The 18,785-nt window shown below is 42.0% G+C and overlaps 1 protein-coding gene and 1 non-coding gene across 4 annotated transcripts in view; one reads left to right on the forward strand and one right to left on the reverse strand.

Moving 5' to 3' along the window:
- Positions 1 to 18,785, reverse strand: part of CBL (Cbl proto-oncogene) — a 106,774-nt gene that overhangs the window by 9,109 nt on the left and 78,880 nt on the right. For all 3 annotated transcript variants that reach the window (XM_003910827.5, XM_021926629.2, XM_021926628.2), the window contains 6 exons: positions 14,022 to 14,153; positions 13,556 to 13,933; positions 11,150 to 11,244; positions 1,978 to 2,094; positions 1,532 to 1,629; positions 463 to 645 (listed from right to left, as the gene is read on the reverse strand). In XM_003910827.5, coding sequence (XP_003910876.1) covers positions 463 to 645; positions 1,532 to 1,629; positions 1,978 to 2,094; positions 11,150 to 11,244; positions 13,556 to 13,933; positions 14,022 to 14,153 — 1,003 coding nt within the window. The remainder of the gene's footprint in view (positions 1 to 462; positions 646 to 1,531; positions 1,630 to 1,977; positions 2,095 to 11,149; positions 11,245 to 13,555; positions 13,934 to 14,021; positions 14,154 to 18,785) is intronic.
- Positions 9,427 to 9,531, forward strand: LOC116269853. Its single transcript, XR_004177671.1, has one exon. It is a non-coding gene; the product is annotated as a U6 spliceosomal RNA (small nuclear RNA).

The raw sequence follows: 18,785 nt of genomic DNA on the forward strand, positions 1-18,785 counted from the left end.
TGCTGCCCTGCCAGGCAGCCACAGGTGCAAGAAGAGCAGCCTCCAACAATCAAGGCCCAACATGGGCTGGCTCCAGGCCCATTCAGTGTGTGTTCCAGAGCCAGCACACCTCCATTCCAATGGAACAGAGCCCAGGAAAAAGGCATGTGTGGTCTGAGCTGTCAAACCTAACTACCAGTGTCATAAGGCATACTCAGAAAAACTATAAATCCTACCTACCCCTAACATAAGAAGAGCCAGAGTTTAAAGAACGACCTCTTTTCTAAGTCTGCAAAAATCCTAGAGAGTCTGACTACAGTCTAACTTCCTAACTTAGGACTTTCCTCCCATTTAGACATAATGTTTAGCCTACTACATCCACATACTGACTTACTATCACCAGAGAAGGTCATCTCCCTTTCAATATAAACATACAGGCCATACTGCCATTCAGGACAAACCCAAAGTAGCCTGGAGACTCACTTGTTGTGGGATCACCATCCAGAGACAACCAGCCAAAGGAGGAGCTGGCATTAGAGATATCTGACAGAGTCCGGCGGGCTAGCACGGCCGGCACAGGTGGCTTAGGGACATCATACCCATCATCCTCATTTTCTGGCTCCTCGGGGCCAGTGTTGGCATGGGCTGCAGCCAAACTCCCTTCACCTGGAGAAAAATCATTGAGGTGATCTTCTTCTGACACACTTCATCTTCTAATACATTTCAATATAGGGGCATCCACTCATTTTTGCATGTATGCAATCATTTATCTCGTTCAACGAACAGTTACTGATTGTCTACTGTGGGCCAAACACCATGTAAACAGAGATAAAAATAGAAAATAAAATCTGCACCAACACTGCAGTTTTCATTTTTGAACATGCCAAAGGTTATTCTTGACAAGGTTAATAGCCACTGATGCCAATGACTCGAACGTCATCTCAGAGCATTCAATAAACATTTCTATCCACATTCCACCTTGGAAGATCAGCAGAAGGTCCTGTGAGAGCAGGCTTCTTGAACTTTCAATCTGGTAGGCTAGTGAACATGGGAATTCAGTGTTCACCACCCCCACATAGAAGAATTTCATCAATGCGATGAGAATAAAAAGGAGCTTACAGGTCCAGGGTATAGAACACAAATGTCTCTAGGCCCTGAAAGGACAAAGAAAAGCACAAAAGGAACCAGTAGTGTGAGTAGGAAATATAGGAATGGGGATACTTTACTCCTTTATTTTGCCATGGATCATTTTGCCAAAGATTATTGAAAATAATTTTCAGCTTTGTCCTGGCATGGTGGCTCATGCCTGTAATCTCAGCACTTTGGGAGGAGTGGATCACCTGAGGTCAGGAGTTCAACACCAGCCTGGCCAACACAGTAAAACCCCGTCTCTACTAAAAATACAAAAATTAGCCAGGCATGGTGGCACATACTTGTAGTCCCAGCTACAGAAGAATTTTCAGCTTAGATTAAGCTATCTCAATCGCTAAATATTACATGTTCATTCCTATGACATATCAATGACTTTTAAAGTAGCAGAATGGCTACTTACCAAAGGTGCTGCTCTCAGTGACAGATGGCGCCTGGGACTGAATATTATACATTGCTTCATACGTACAGGTATCAATCTGCTGGTCGCAATCACATGCTCTGAACCAGAAGGAAAAGTGCCATAATGATCTTTGGAAATAGAACTGTTATCTATAAACTTATGAAGATTAATCTCCTCCTTTTGCCAGTATCACTAATAAATGTTGTTAAGGTTGACTCTTGTGGCAAGTTACAGGTGTGTGTGTTTTTGAGGTTCTCATGTTGCTGAGAAAACATAAGTGCAATTACCTACAGCTACAAAAGGCTTAAACCATGAAGGGCTAGATTTATCTTTCTGCTTTAATCTGACTGGATAACACTGTGTGCAGGCAGCAAGCCAAGCAGGTGAAGGGTAGCAATTACCCGCACAGAGCTATGTGGCCCAAAACAGGGTTGTTGTGAACCTACCGTGAACTCTGGGATGTATCCAAAGGCCGTAGAGGCCTGGAGGAGGGAGTCATGTACTCTGTGTCCTCTTCACCCTCACACTGCTCCCCAGGTGGCAGTTTTGGCACAGGAAGAGGTCTGGAAGATGAAGAATGAAAAACAGAAAAAGTAGTAACAAACTGGTAAACTTTGAAGTATAAAGTAAGTGACTTAAAAACAGACATAACTCAAATTGAACAGAGCAAAACACATGCCACCTAGGGAACTATTATTTCTACTGACCAAGACAGGTAATTAGCAAAAGCACACTAACTAAAAATGTCACTTTCAACTGACCAAAGGTGCAGCTTTTATGCTTCCGAGGTGATATACTGGGCTAATCACCTGAGACACCGGTTGGTCCTAATCCCCACAGAAGTTTCATTATAGAGTCCCAGGCCCTAGAGTTAGAGAAACAGCAAGATTTTTTCTGACAATATGTTAGAACTGTACACTAAATTCCAATTCTAAACTCTACCTATGGTTTCAAGAAATGCATAGCTTGTCAAAAGCTTTCTCAAACTCCTTGTTTTATATAAGAAAAATTTAAAATACAGAGAGAGAAAGTGACCTGGGAGTTAGCATAAATTCTGAGGCTAGATCCCAGATCTACTGACTCCCACATCAAGGATCTGGCTGTTACACCCACATGTAACTTTCACCCAGAAACTTTGGAAACAAGACTTCTGCCACCCCATGAAATGAAACAAAAAAACTCCCAAGAAATACAAAAACACCCCACCAAATTGTAGGGGGAAAAAACTACACAAAAACCTACTTCTTGGAGTGTGAATTTGTTTCTCCTCCCTTCCTCTTTATATTATTTTTGCATATCCAAAAGATGCTACAAGGAGCATCTCTTTCATTTATTTGTCTGCTTGATGTTTAGTTTTCCTAATTATAAAAGTAACACATGTAAGTGCTATAGAAACTTAACACAGAACATAAAAGTCCCCTTTAATCTTACTTGAGCTTTTTTCTTATGTCTACATATTACTTTTATTAGGTTGGTGCAAAAGTAATTGTGTTTTTTGCCGTTAATGGCAAATATCCACTTAAGATTTGTGCAATGCATGCTGAAGTTCTGAGGCAGAAATGTACTGGTATCTACAATTTACTTTGAAAACATCAAAAGACAGACATAAAGTTTGATAAGACAAATATAATAAAATGCTAAAAGTAGAATCCAGGTGATCAGTATATGGGTGTTCACTGTAAAATTCTTTCACCTCTACTATCTTTGTAATTTTTCACAATAAAATGAGATGGCAGGAGGACAATCCATATTAACAAAGAAACACCTAGATTTTTCACTGGAGCACAGTAGCACGATGACAACCCACTGCAGCCTCAATCTCCCGGGCTCAAGTGATCCTCCCGCCTCAGCCTCCTCAGTAGGTGGGACTACAGGCATGTGCCACAACACCAGGCTAACTTAAAAAAATAATTTTTTTTTTTTTTTTTTTGTAGAGACGGAGTCTCACTATGTTGCCCAGGCTGGTCTTAAACTTTTGGGTTCAAGTGATCCTCCCGCTCCAGCCTCCCAAAATGCTAGGATTACAGGCCTGAGCCACCCCACCCAGCCCTAGTTTGTTCTTAATGTGGTATTTGGCCGCATTGTGTCAGTGAAGGTATAGGGAAATGAATGGGTACTTTGTTACACAGCTGTAGAAATAAGGAATTGATAGGTTTCTGTTGTGTAATTCAACAAAAGTATTTACCAAACACGCATACTCTTGGTCTCAGAAACTCCATTTCTGAGAATTTTCCCTAAGGAAACCATCAAGAACATTCATTGCAGCATTATTTATAATGCTGGAAAATTAAGCAATAACTTAAATACCAAATAATAATGTACCGAATAAATATTGAGCCACACAACTGTGTCCCCAAGTGCCTTAGAGGTTCCAAGCAGGAGCCACAGAAGCCTACCGCTGCTTCTACTACAATAGATCTATTCTTAGCTATTTTACAAACTGAGATTCCACTTAAGTTAGTTACACTGATGTATAATCATGTGAAATAATTTGAAAATCATTGCAATAGAATATGTAATAACATGCAAAGATGTTCAAGATATTTCTAGTGAAAACCAGCAATGACAATATGATTTCATACAAGAAAGAATGGCAATGAACATGTATCAAATTGCTAACTACTGTCTGATTCTAGGTAGTAAGATTACAGATACCACTTATTTCTTCAGTGTTGCTTACCTATATTTCCTTTTTCTTTTTTTTTTTTCTTTTTGAGACAGAGTCTCACTCTGTCACTGGGCTGGAGTGCAGTGGCGCAATCTTGGCTCACTGCAACCTCCGCCTCCCAGGTTCAAGTGATTCTCCTGCCTCAGCCTACCAAGCAGCTGAGACCACAGGCACATGCCACCACACCCAGCTAATTTTTGTATTTTTAGTAGAGACAGGGTTTCACCATGTTGGCCAGGATGGTCTCAATCTCAACCTTGTGATCCATCAGCCTCGGCCTCCCAAACTGCTGGGATGACAGGAATGAGCCACTGCGCCCAGCCTGCTTACCTGTATTTTCTAAATTTTAGTTAACATGTATTATTTTTGTTAAAAGGGCCATTAGAAAGGCAATAAATTTTTTTTTTGGGGACGGAGTCTCACTCTGTCGTCCAGGCTGGAGTGCAATGGCGCGATCTCGGCTCACTGAAACCTCTACTTCCCGTATTCAAGTGATTCTCCTGCCTCAGCCTCCCAAGTAGCTGGTGGTACAGGCGCCCGCCACCACACCCAGCTAATTTTTGTGTTTTTAGCAGACACAGGGTTTCACCATGTTGGCCAGGCTGGTCTCGAACTCGTGACCTCAAGTGATCCACCCACCTTGGCCTCCCAAAGTGCTGGGATTACAGGTGTGAGCCACTGCGCCTGACTTAAAAAAATTTTAATTATAATTCTCTGTTAATAATTTTAATTATAATTCTCTGTCCATAAAATATATAATTGAACCTCCTTCTCACAAAGCATGTTGGCAATATATACTTTAAAAGAAAGACGATGCTGGAGAGCAACCAGGCAGCCATGACTTAACAGGCTAAGATTCAAGAAAGAATACATTAGAGTAAGCCCTGTATTAGGGGCTTTGAACTAGGGGTTTAAAGTAGTCTCAATGGGCTGGTGAGAATGCTACGATATAAATGTGTCCCCCAATTTCATGTGTTGGAAACTTAGTTACCATCTTCACATGCTGATGCCTTGTTACAAGGTAGCAGGAAGGCCCTCACCATGTCAGCGCCATGCTTTTCAACATTCCAGCTTCCAAAAGCGTGGGCTAAATCTAACTTCTCTTCTTTATAAATTACTTAATCTCAGGTATTCCGTTATAACAGAAAACAGACTAAGAAGAGACAGGAATTTTGGGGTACAATGACAGCCAGGTTATGAGGGACCAAAAAGTATAGAGAAGGGAAGAGCAGAGAAGTATACCTGAAATGCCAGCAATTTTCCCTAGGGCTATTGCAAATCCCTAAACTGTTTATGCATGGGGCTAGATTTTGAGAAAACAAGCAGAAAGCAGCAATCGAAAAGCTAAATAGATACTTTGGCTGTCTTGCCAAGCTGGACAGAGTTGGAGTTATATATGGCCATTAAAATAATAATTTATTTGTTTAATAAAAAAAGAAGATGGGATGGGCACGCTGGTTCACGTCTGTAATCGCATCCCTTTGGGAGGCTGAGGCGGGTAGATAACCTGAGGTCAGGAATTCAAGACCAGCCTGGCCAACTCGGTGAAACCCTGTCTCTACTAAAAATACAAAAATTAGCCAGACATGGTGGTGGCACATGTTTGTAATCCTAGCTACTCGGGAGGCTGAGGCAGGAGAATCGCTTGAACCTGGGAGGCAGAGGTTGCAGAGAGCCAAGACTACACCACTGCACTCCAACCTAGGTGACAGAGCGAGGCTCCATCTCAAAAAAGAAAAAGAAAAAAAAAAAAGGATAGAATCGATATATTTTTAAAAATCACATGGAAACACTAGAACTTAAAAATACAACACAGTACCCAACTTATGATTTTTCAACTTTACAATGGTGCAAAAGTAATAAACATTCAATACACTTCTCTACTTACAATGGAGTAGTATCTGGATAAACCCAGTCAAAAATACTATAAGTCAAAATGCACTTTCAACTTACAATGGGTTTACCGGGACATAACCCCATCTTAAGTTGAGGAGCATCTGTATCTAAAAATACAACTGGACAACACAGCAAAACCCTATATGCACACAAAATACAAAAATTAGCTGGGTGTGGTGGTGCACACCTATAGTCCCAGTTACTAGGGAGGCTGAAAAAATTAAAAAATCAAAGAAAATAAAGTATGCAGAGAAAAAACAATGGAAAAAAAAAAAAAAAAAAAAAAGACATCAGCATAAGAGCTCTCAGAGACATAGTAAAAAGGTCTAACATTCTGGAAAAGGTAGTCCCAGAAGAAGAGAACAAAGAGGGACTGCAATATTCAGTCTGTTTTCAGAAAAATTGGCTGACAATGTCCTAAAACTGATTAAAAATATCACAAACTAAATAAACTTTACCAAACTTACGAAGGCTTGGTTCCAGTTAGTGTTTGAAAAAGAAAAGGAGGTCAGGGTGCAGTGGCTCATGCCTGTAATCCTAGTACTTCGGGAGGCTGAGGCAGGTGAATCACTTGACATTAGGAATTCAAGACCAGCCTGGCCAAAATGGTGAAACCCCATCTCTACTAAAAATACAAAAATGCCTAAAATCCCAGCTACTTGGCTAAGGTGGGAGAACTGCTTGAACCTGGGAGGCAGAGGTTGCAGTGAGCTGAGATCACAGCATTGCATTCCAGCCTGGGCGACAGAGTGAGACTCCGTCTTTAAAAAAGAGAAGAAGAAGAAAAAAAACTTATGAAGGATTAAAAGATAAATACAAAGAAAACCACAAAGGAAGATACAGTAAAACTGCTGGGACCAGAGGGGGGAAAAACATTTTGTAAGTACCTAGGAAAAGCAGCAATATCTTTTTTTTTTTTTAATATACATTTTTATTTTTTGAGACACGGTCTCACTGTGTTGCCCATGCTGGAGTACAGTGGCACAATCATGGCTCACTACAGCCTCGACCTTCTAGGCTTAGGCAATCTGCCCACTTCAGCCTCCTGAGCAGCTCGGACCACAGGTGTGTACCACCATGCCCAGCTACTTTTTTGTATCTTTTTCAGAGACAGGTTTTGCCATGTTGCTCAAGCTGATCTCAAACCCGAGTTCAGGCAATCCGCTTGCCTCAGCCTCCCAAAATGCTGAGGCTACAGGCGTGAGCCACTGCACCTGGCCTATTTATCCGGCCTATTTATTTTTCAATTTTATTTTATTTTATTTTATTGAGACCGGGTCTTTCTCTGTAACCCAGGCTGGAGTGAAGTAGCGCCATCACAGCTCACGGCAGCCTCAACATCCTGGGCTCCAGCCAACCTTAGCCTCCACAGTAGCTGGGACTATAGGCATGTGCCACCATGCCCGGCTGACTTTTTATTTTTTGTAAAGATGGGAGTCTTACTATGTTGCCCAGACTGGTCTCAAACTCCAGACTCAAGCGATCCTCCTGCCTTGGCTTCCCAAAGTGTTGGGATTACAGGTGTGAGCCACCACTCACAGTCAAGAAACACTACCTTTAAAGGAGTAACATTAAGGCTGAGAGCTTAGTTCTCAACAGAAACGATGGAAGCCAAAGTGGAATGCTATTTTTAAACTGCTGAAAGAAAATAGCTTTAGGCCGGGCGTGGTGGCTCACGCCTGTAATCCCTGCACTTTGGGAGGCCAAGGCGGGCGGATCACGAGGTCAGGAGATCAAGACCATCCTGGCTAACACGGTGAAACCCCATCTTAATTAATACAAAGAATTAGCCGGGCGCGGTGGTGGGCGCCTGTAGTCCCAGCTACTTGGGAGGCTGAGGCAGAAGAATGGCGTGAACCCAGGAGGTGCAGCTTGCAGTGAGCCGAAACTGCGCCACTGCACTCCAGCCTGGGCGACAGAGTGAGATTCCGCCTCAAAAAAAAAAAAAAAAAAAGAAAAGAAAAAGAAAATGGCTTCAGTTCAGACGCTATACTGGGCCAGGTGCAGTGGTTCACGCCTATAAATCCCAGCACTTTGGGAGGCTGAGGCGGGCAGATCACTTGAGGTCAGGAGTTCGAGACCAGCCTGGCCAACAGGGTGAAACTCCGTCACTACTAAAAAATAAAAAATAAAAAAATTAGCTGGGCAGGGTGGCGTGCACCTGTAATCCCAGCTACTTGGGAGGTGAGGCAGGAGACTCGCTTGAACCCAGGAGGTGGAGGTTGCAGTGAGCTGAGAACATGCCACTGGACTCCAGCCTGGGTGACAGAGCAAGACTCCATCTCAAAACAAAACAAGACAAAACAAAACAAAAACAGATGCTGTATTCAATGAAAGTATCTGTTTGTTGTTGTTGGTTTGAGACGGAGTCTCGCTCTGTCGCTCAGGCTGGAGTGCAGTGGCGCGATCTCAGCTCACTGCAACCTCCGCCTCCTGGGTTGATGCCATTCTCCTGCCTCAGCCTCCCAAGTAGCTGGGACTACAGGTGCCCGCCACCACACCCGCTAATTTTTTTGTATTTTTAGTAGAGATGGGGATTCACCGTGTTAGCCACGATGGTCTTGATCTCCTGACCTCGTGATCTGCCAGCTTCGGCCTCCCAAAGTGCTGGGATTATAGGCACGACCCACCACGCACAGCCAAGTATCTTTTTAAAAAATTAAAAGTGGGCTGGGCACGGTGGCTTTCACCTATAATCCCTGTACTTTGGGAGGCCAAGGCGGGCAAATCACTTGAGCCCAGAAGTTCCAAACCAGCCTGGGCAACATGGCAAAACCCCATCTCTACAAAAAATGCAAAAATTAGCTGAGTGTGGTAGCGTGCATCTGTGGTCCCAGCTACTCGGGAGGCTGAGGCAGGAGGATCATTTGAGCCTGGGAGGTTTAGGCTATAGTGAGCCGAGATTGCACCACTGCACTCCAGCCTGGGCAACAAACAGAGATGCTGATTTAAAATACACTCTAGGCTGGCTGTGATGGCTCACATCTGTATTTCCCAGCATTTGAGGAAGCTGAGACAGGAGGATCTCTTGACACCAGTAGTTCAAGACCAGCCTGGGAAACACAGCTAGACCTTGTCTCTACTAAAAATAAAAAATTTAAAGCTTAGCCGGGCATGATGGTGAATGCCTGGAGTCCTGGTTACTCAGGAGACTGAGGACGGAGGTTCTCTTGAGCCCAGTATGCTGAGGCTGCAGTGAGCTATGATTGAGTCTTTGCACTCCAACCTGGGCAACAGATCAAGACCCTATCTCTAAATAAATAAACAAAACTCTAACAAAAGTCAAAAGTGCATGATGAAATCTCTTGATAACTATTAAAGAATAGAAGGAGTTGTGCTCACTTCAGCAGCTCATACAACTGAAACGATAGAGAGATGATTACCATGGCCTCTACACAAGGATGACACACAAATTCGTCAAGCGTTCCATATTTAAAAAAAAAAAAAAAAAAATAGAAGGAGTGAAATGGTATAATACAGAGGTTATGCAAATACTAAAAGACAGGTGATGTAGCCACTTTCATGTATGGCAAAGCAGACTTAAGGCAGGCAAGAAACAGAATTACAGAATAAAAGAGGTACATTTGATTATAATAAAAACTTATTTAGCATCAAAAAGTCTAAGTTTCTATGTACCCTAATTACGTAGGCTAAATATACAGATAACACAAATAAATATAACTAAAAAGAAAAGAAAAAACCACAGTCATAGGTGGAGAATTTAACATTCTCCTCTCAGTTATCCAATAGCAGAGAGATTTAAAAAAGGTTCTAGGGAGATACAAGATTTAACACAATTAACAAATTTGACCTCATTAACTTACATAGAATGCTACAACCCAAAAACTGCAAAATACACATTCTTAGGAACTGAGGGTGATACAAATTACCAAATTTTACCATAAACTAGTTGACAGTATGGTTTCTGATCACATTAGAATAAAGCCACCAGTAACAGAAGGATAATTAGAAAATTTTCAAAGGTATGAAAATCAGGCAACATATAAATAACCCATAAATTAAAGAAACCACAAATAGAAAAAGTATGTATTTTGAACTTAATGAAAATATGACATATCAAAATGGGTGGAATACCGTAAAATATGTTTGTGTTCTCCCTAAAATCATCTGTTGAAGCCCTTATTCTCAGTGTACACATAGATTTTTATCAATAAACACAGTCAGGCTTTTGTATCCTTGGGTTCTGTGATTGTAAGCAAGTTTGGCTTGAAAATACAGTATTCATTAGAACCCACATATAGGGAGGGTCAACTTTTCATATATGTGGCTCCACAGGGCCAAGTGTGGGACCCGACCATGGGCGTTCTGGTATATGCTGGGGTCTTGGAACTAATCCCCTGCATGCATATATACTGAGGGGTGGCTGTATTTGGAGATGGGGCCTCTAAGGATGTAATTAAGGTTGGAAGAAGTCAGATCCAGTAGCACTGGTGTTCTTATAGGAAGAGACCCCAGAGAGCTTGTGCGCGCTCTCTCTCTTTCTCTGTATCTGCGCAAACACTGAGGATGGCCATGTAAGGACACAGTGAGATGCAGGAAGAGAGCCCTCACCGGAAAGCCACTATGCAGGCACCCTGATCTCAGAATTCCAGCCTCCAGAACTGAGGGAAAATAAATTTCCACTATTTAAACCACCCAGTATGTGGTATTTTGTGATGGTAGTCTGAGCAGACCAACACAGCATCCATTCCATGAAGCTAGAAAAACAGGAAATTAAACTTAAAGAAAGCTGCTCTTAAGAATAAAGAGCACAGAGCAATGAAACAGAGAGCAGATATCCAAAATAACCTCCTTGAAAATATTAATAAAGTTGACAGGCCCCAGCAACACAGATCAAGGTACATGTATGCAGAAAAAGGAAAAAAAGGAAATACTCTAAAACATAAAATATAATCATTTCTACATGGTGCAAACAGAAATCAATTTTTATTTTCTTTTTTACACTTCTCTGGGTTTTCTAAATTTTCTCCAAGTAAACTTTTCACAAGTACCAACTCCACTGTATGAAATATATATAGCTTTAGCCGACTTACCTGGCAGCCAGAGAATAAATGGCATTGGCAGATGAGGAAGGTTTGATTTTGGGGTGGTCACACTCTGGACCTACTAATGGGCTGCTATTCATACTCTGGAAAGTAAAGAAAAGTGTTGAAAAACAACTTTCTTACCACAGCTGAGCTGCTCCTCTTACTGAACCTTTTCAAAATAACAATAACAGATACAGACCTAACTCTCAATGCCATGCCCAGGGGTTATCACATCTGACACATCTGACCTGAAGGCTTAGAGGCCTTAAGGTTCTGAAGAACCTTCAAATGTAAGGTTCAGGGAGATGGAGATCTAGAAAGAGGCAGGGAAATGAACTTTTGGGTTTAATTCTAAAAAGATTTGAGTAAATTGGCTATCCACACAAATACCATTAGTATCTTAAATAATCTATATCCAAACTCAAAACGGTCATTCCATACTGATGCTGACAGAAAGTCAAACCTAATCCACACTCACTAATTAAACTGTCCACCTCACTGGTACCACTTGAGTGTTACCCCTTCTCTGCAACGAAAGAATATGCCATTCACTTAGTGCCACATTTCTCAACTTTACTCTTCCCATTCCATCTCCTTAGATTTCTGACTGCCTGCTTGCCAATGCTTCCATCAACTGCTCATTTCAAATTCAACAGTCAGCCAGGTAAAAGCTTCATTTTTATGTGCATGCGGTATACATGTGATACTTCTTATCTTTTATTCCATGCACTGACTGCTTTTCAAGCCTTAACAAGTCTTTATTTCATGCTCTCAAGAGGCTTCGACCTAATCTGGCTGCCCACTCTGCTCATAAACAATGATTCTCTCTCTTGCTCATTTAGTACTGGCTATACTAAACCCCTTTTTTACTCTTCAAACAGTCTTTCCCAAACTCACTTGCTTTTTCCTTCATCCTGGAATAATCTCCCCTGGGATCAGCATGGCGGGTCCTCCCTACTGCTACAGGTTTCTGCTCAGAATTGTACTCTGTAACTTCATGTACCTCCCACTCCTGTGCCAGCTTTCTCTATACCCTTCTTTGGGCTATTTTTCTCCACAGTACTTGTGACTGTGAACATACTATGTTATTCAATTAACGTGTTTATATTCCATCTTCCTCCCATTAGAATATAAACTTTGTGAGGGCAAGACTTTTTGTTGAGTGCATAAATGAACAAAACATCAAATATTCCTCTCCCACCTCCCAGTTCCGGACCCTTTCTTGCATATTTAGACAAAAGACCAATAACCTACCTCTGAATGCTCTTCATTTCCTACCATATAAATTAAAATTCTTTTGGGAGAGGGTATTCAAGTCTCTCTAATCTAGTGTGATGTTCCTTTCCAGTTCTTTCTCCTACTGACAAAATTTCTGCTCTACTTAAATTAACCTAATCGTCATTCCACAGTACACCTTAAGCGTTTGTCATTGTGGCTGTTAACAATTTGAAAACCGTATCCACTTTCCAAAGAAATACTTCAGATTCAGATGCCACTCCTTCTATAAAGTCCTCATGATTGCCCTACCTGGGAATAACCTCTTATTTCTCTAAAACTTAACTGTTTTCTAGTTAGATTACAAATGGCATTTATAAAAGGACATTTGCTGCAATATTTACAAAATGCCTCATCTGGTCTATGAACATACACACTTTTTTTTTTTTTCCCGAGACAAACTTTCACTCTTGTTGCTCAGGTTGGAGTGCAGTGGCATGATCTCAGCTCACTGCAACCTCTGCCTCCCAGGTTCAAGCGATTCTCCTGCCTCAGCCTCCCAAGTAGCTGGAATTACAGACACCCGCCACCAGGCCCAGCTAATTTTTTGTATTTTTAGTAGAGACGGGGTTTCATCATGTTAGCCAGGCTGGTCTCGAACTCCTGACCTCAGGTGATCCACCTGCCTCGGCCTCCCAAAGTGCTGTGATTGCAGGTGTGAGCCACCGCGCCCGGCCACACTTCTTGAGGGTAGGAATTATGTTACAGCATCTCTGAATTCCAGATAAAACCTATCACAAAATTTCAACCCATAAACTTCTATCCACACATATTTCCTTTTCTTTCTTCGTTTTTTTCAAGACAGGGTCCCACTCTGTTGCCTAGGCTGGAGTGCAGTGGCACAATCATGGCTCACAGAAACCCTGGCCTCCTGGGCCCAAGCAATATTCCCATCTCAGCCTCCCGAGTAGCTGGAATTACAGGCATGTGCCACCATGCCCAGCTAATTTTTGTAATTTTTGTAGAGACAGGGTTTCAAAAACACCATGTTGCCCAGCCAGGCTGGTCTCGAAATCCTTGGCTCAAGTGATTCGCCCACCTTGGCCTCCCAAAGGGCTGGGATTACAGACATGAACCACTGTGCCTGGTCCACACATACTTCTTAACAGGTTAGATAGTTTCAAAATTAAGACTCACCGTGGAGGTATCCAGACTGAACGTGCTTCCGAGCCTAGGCACATCTGGTCTGGGCTCCATTTGTGAGGGCAATGAAAACGGAAGTGAGTGCCGGTTGGTTAATTCTCTTCCTGTCCAGGGATCACTGGAACTTGGGGCAGATACTGGTACTTTGGGGATCGGCCGGGGCAGCCATGAGTCTCCAAGGCGGCTAGAGGGGACAGGTGGCAGTTTGTCTCTGGATGGACAATCGCCTGGTGTACAAGGCAAGGGGCGTCTCTGAGGTCGGGATTCTGTTCCAACAGAATATGGCCGGTCTGGAGGCGGTGGTGGTGGAAGATCTCGAAGTGTGGGAGGTACTGGCAATGGTTTGTCTTTATGAAGGGAGCCAGAAGCAGCCTGTGGAAGCACGGTGAAAGCAAATCAATAAAAACCCACTAGTACACAGCAAAGAATCCAAAAACTGCAGTAATGGAAAATGCTTTACCTTAGAAGCAGTTCCAAGAGCAGAAGCACTTGAGGGAACACATACTCGCTGCGGCAGAAGGTCAAGTCGTGGTGGCACTGGGGGAAGGGAAGCTTGTGGGGCCATGGAGAATGGAGAAGGCGGCCGTTCCACCTAGGGTACATAAAAAATTTAACAGGTTACTCTCGTTTGGGGAAATGGCATCTTTCAACTCTCCTAAAGCTGTGGATGGCAAATACCATGGGAACACTTACAACTACAAATGGGCCAGACTTAGGTTTACGGTCACACACACCCTCTTAAAAAACTTCCAGATATTCTAGCACTTCCTGAATAATTTTTGTGTCACCATAAGAGGGCACTCTCAATCACAGAAACACCATACCCATGGCAAGCTACAGGTAATCTATCTAGAAAGGACAGGGCGACAAAAAATTTCCTAGCTTACAATTTTAAAAATTACTACAGTTTTCTACCCCCTCACCTTTGGAGAAAGAAAAAAAATCTTTTCAAGATTAAAAATAGGAATCCGTAGAAAAAGAAAGGGGCAGGCCATGCATGGCGGCCCACACCTGTAATACTAACATTTTGGGAGGCGGGAGTTCGAGACCAGTATGGGCAACATAGTGAGACCCCGTCTCTACAAAAAATAAAATAAAAAATTAGCTGGGCCATGGTGGCACACAGCTATTTGGGAGGCTAAAGCAGGAAGACTGCTTGAGCCCAGGAGTTTGAGACTGCAGTGAACCATAATCATGCCACTGTACTCTAGCCTGGGCAACAGAGCAAGAGCCTGTCTCCACAAAAGAAAAAAAAGGATGGAGGGCGGGGTACAGATATTAACCTCTCAACAAAGTACCTGGGAAAACAATGTTTAAGGAACATAACAAAGAAACAGATCAATGACGATGAATTTTCTATGGGTTATTAAAATAAGAAAGAAGATAAGAGTGGGTACAGCGGCTCACACCTGTCATCCTAGCATTTTGGGAGGCAGGAGGATTGCTAGAGGCCAGGAGTTCAACATCAGAGATCCCTCTAAAAAAATTTTTTTAACTTAAAAAAAATTTTTAAAGGTGAAATTTGTAAAAAAAAAAAAAAAAAAAATCAAGAATATCACTAAAAAGTATCTTGAGTTCTTCCAAAGAAATAAATTATTTCAATTCAAGAATTAAAAGGGATTAATATTTTCTGTCAATTTGAGCTCTAAAAAATGAGGTACCAAATTAGAAGAAAGAACACATATATAATCTCTTCCATTTCCCTGCCTATAGCAGGCTTAGGAATAGCTGATAAGCTTGCCAAAGTAAGCGGTCAAGAGATATACAGTAATTCATTAAAAAAAAAAAAAAAAAAGGCTACTCTGCATTTAAATTCCCTAACAGGAAAGCAACTGACAGAGGAACAGCCATCCCCATACTTAGTCCTGTTATTAGTGTTGGGTGGTAGATGACAGAAAAGAAAGCTCTCATCTTTAGCTCTTTGCTTTATCCACATGCTTAAGATAACGGGCTCCCAATCAGCTGACAATGCAGCATGAGCAACTAAACAGCTCAATGACAAAAGTCAAAGTCAAGCCTCCTCTCACTTCATCATAATTATTTTGTCAGTTGCTATATCCTGCTGATTTTTCCCTAAAAGATTCTCATATCTGTATATTTCATTTCATTCTACTTAGCAACCTCAGATCTTATTTATTTATGGGAGACAGGGTCTTGCTCTATCGCCCAGGCTGGACTGCAGTGGCACAAACATGGTGCACTGCAGCCTTGACCTCCTGGGCTCAAGCCATCCTCCTGCCTCAGCCTCTCAAGTAGCTGGGACAAGGTGTGCACCACCACACGTTGCTTTTTTTGGGGGGGCGGGGGGGTTGGGAAGCACAGGTAGACAGGGTCTTGTCATGTTGCCCAGGGTGGTCTCAAACCTCTGGGCTAAAGTGATCCTCCTTGCCTTGGCCTCCCAAAGTGCTGGGATTACAGGCGTGAGCCACCGCGTCTTGACGTGATTTATTCAACAACATAGTGAACTTCCCAACTTGTAGTTTATCTCACCACATCCTTCTGCTTACCACTATCAGCTTAGCCATTCTTAAACACTCACCAACTCAAAAACCACCAGTAACTCCCAATTTGCCCTGTTACAAAATCTCACCCTCCTGCCGGGCTTTCTAATCTGGTCTCTGCAACCAAAGGTATTTCCCACAACTCCCTAACAAGTGTCAAGGCTGCTCTATTCAGGCTTATCTCCTCAGTGTTTCCTGCACATGCTATGATTATTTCGACTTCGGTATGATTCTTCAAATCCTTTCCCCATTCTGGAAGGCCCTCTCATCAATCTTTCTCTCATTCCTTAAGCACAGAGGGTTGAACTAATCATATTTTTAAATTCATGTCTCAACATCACAATGGATCCTTGCAATATTCTTTTTTTTTTTTTTTTTTTTTCTGAGATGGAGTCTCACTCGTTGCCCAGGATGGAGTGCAATGGCGCAATCTCGGCTCACTGCAACCACTGCCTCCCAGGTTCAAGCCATTCTCCGGCCTCAGCCTCCCAAGTAACAGGGATTATAGGCATGTGCCACCATGCCCGGCTAAATTTTGTATTTTTAGTAGAGACAGGGTTTCACCATATTGGCCAGGCTGGTATGGAACTTCTGATCTCAGGTGATCTGACCGCTTTGGCCTCCCAAAGTCCTGGGATTACAGGCGTGAAGCACCGCACCCGGCCGCAATATTCTTTTATCACAGCATATAAGGTTCCAGAAAAGGTAGAACCTTTATAAATTTATAAATGGAAAACAAATGATCAGAGAAATACGAACATTTCCAAGACTTAAAGACTTAAAGGACATAAACAGCCAAATAGAAAGGGTTTATTACATACCCAGCTCAATTAAGGAAAAGAAACCCACAACAAACAAACCAAAAATACCCTTACATTTTTCATCAAATCAAGGATGAGGAAAATATCTTAAAAGCTTCTGGTGGGCCAGGTGTGGTGGCTCACACCTGTAATCCCAGCACTTTGGGAGGCCGAGGTGTGCGGATCATGAGTTCAGAAGATCAAGACCATCCTGGCTAATACGGTGAAACCCTGTTTCTACTTAAAAAAAAAAAAAATGAGCCGAGCGTGGTGGCAGGCGCCTGTAGCCTCAGCTACTCAGGAGGCCGAGGCAGGAGAATGGCGTGAACCCAGGAGGTGGAGGTTGCAGTGAGCTGAGACTGCGCCACTGCACTCCAACCTGGGCGACAGAGCAAGATTCCATCTCAAAAAAAAAAAAAAAAAAAAGGGGGCTTTTGGTGACAGAGGGAAAGGAAGCACTGAAAAGTACAAATACATTAGAAGCTAGAAGTCAGTGAAGTCTTAACAATTTAGAGGAGAATATTTATCAACCTAGAATTCTGTAACTAGTCAATTTACGTTTGAGGGTTGAATAAAGGCTTTTTAAGATACCAACGATCTCAAGAAGTTTATCTCTCACCCTTTCACAGAAAGCCATTTTAAGGACATAAAGAAGTAAAGCAAAAAAGAGGAAAACACGGGAACCAAGGTACTCCAAGAGAGGAGAGGCAATGAAGTTCCATGAGTATGGCGAGGGGACACCTCAGGGTGACAAGCAGTATGGCACAGAGAATAACTGGAGCAGACTGGAGCTGAACACAGATGACTCCTATTTCCTACGCAGCAGTACACGATATCACATACTACTATACTAACAGATTTTATTTCACAGAAACTATATTGAGAGGATGTTTGAGAGTACGGTATGATTTGGTAGTGACAGGTACAAACTGAAAACTAAAAAATAAAAATAATTATACCAGGAAAAGCAGAAAGTTGTATAAGAAAGCAAAAGTAATTATTGTATAGTATGCTATTTGGCAGAGTATGGAGTGAAATCATGTAAACACTGAGTACTAAGCCAAATTCAAATAACTGTAGTGGGAGGATATGGAGTACAGAGGAGGGAGATAAGAGACCTAAACACTCTCCCACAATATCTGAGGTGAAGAGATCAAGAATCCAGAAGAAGCAGCATAAGCATATGGTTAAGAAACACAGAGGTAGTAAACAGTTTCAAGAATTAAAACTCTGAACGAGGGGACAGAGAGGTGCTGGAGGGGACAGAGGCAGGGAACCAATGTTTTTGTAAGTTTTTTAGCAATTCTTTTAAACCTTAAAAAAAAATCCATGTGCCCTCACCAACTATAAGTAGATTCATTATATTAAAAACAAATCAAAATAAAACAACAAACAACATCTACCAGGATGTGAAGAAACAGGCATTCTCATTCTTTTCCATACCTTCAAGAGTGATTTCAGGACCAAAAAAAGGGGCTAAGCTTTAATAACTATCCAAAAGTTAAATATTTTCACTCAAATTATTTTATTCATACAAAATATATAATGAACTATAAAGTACAAGGAATAAAACATCCATGTACTTATCATCCAGCTAAAAAACAAAATACCATTATCACTGTGATATTCCCATGAGCCCCTCCATTAATCATAACCCTCCCCTCTATCACAGTTGAAATACACATGCCCTTATGTAGCAATCCCACTGCTAGCCTAGACAGACTTGTTTAAAAGCTGGCCAATATATGTAAGCCTGCAAACAATATGTATGTCCATTAAAAGGAAGACAAAATAAATTATGGAATGGCCAAATGACAAAATACATGAAGCTGGTTTTTTTTCTGTTTGCATTTCTACATGGCTAGGGAAAGAGTGTTCCTTTACTTCTTCCTCTAAAGTGTTTCACCTGCACATATGTCCTCT

The sequence above is a fragment of the Papio anubis genome, chromosome 12, assembly GCF_008728515.1.
Source record: "Papio anubis isolate 15944 chromosome 12, Panubis1.0, whole genome shotgun sequence".
NCBI classification, from domain to species: domain Eukaryota; kingdom Metazoa; phylum Chordata; class Mammalia; order Primates; family Cercopithecidae; genus Papio; species Papio anubis.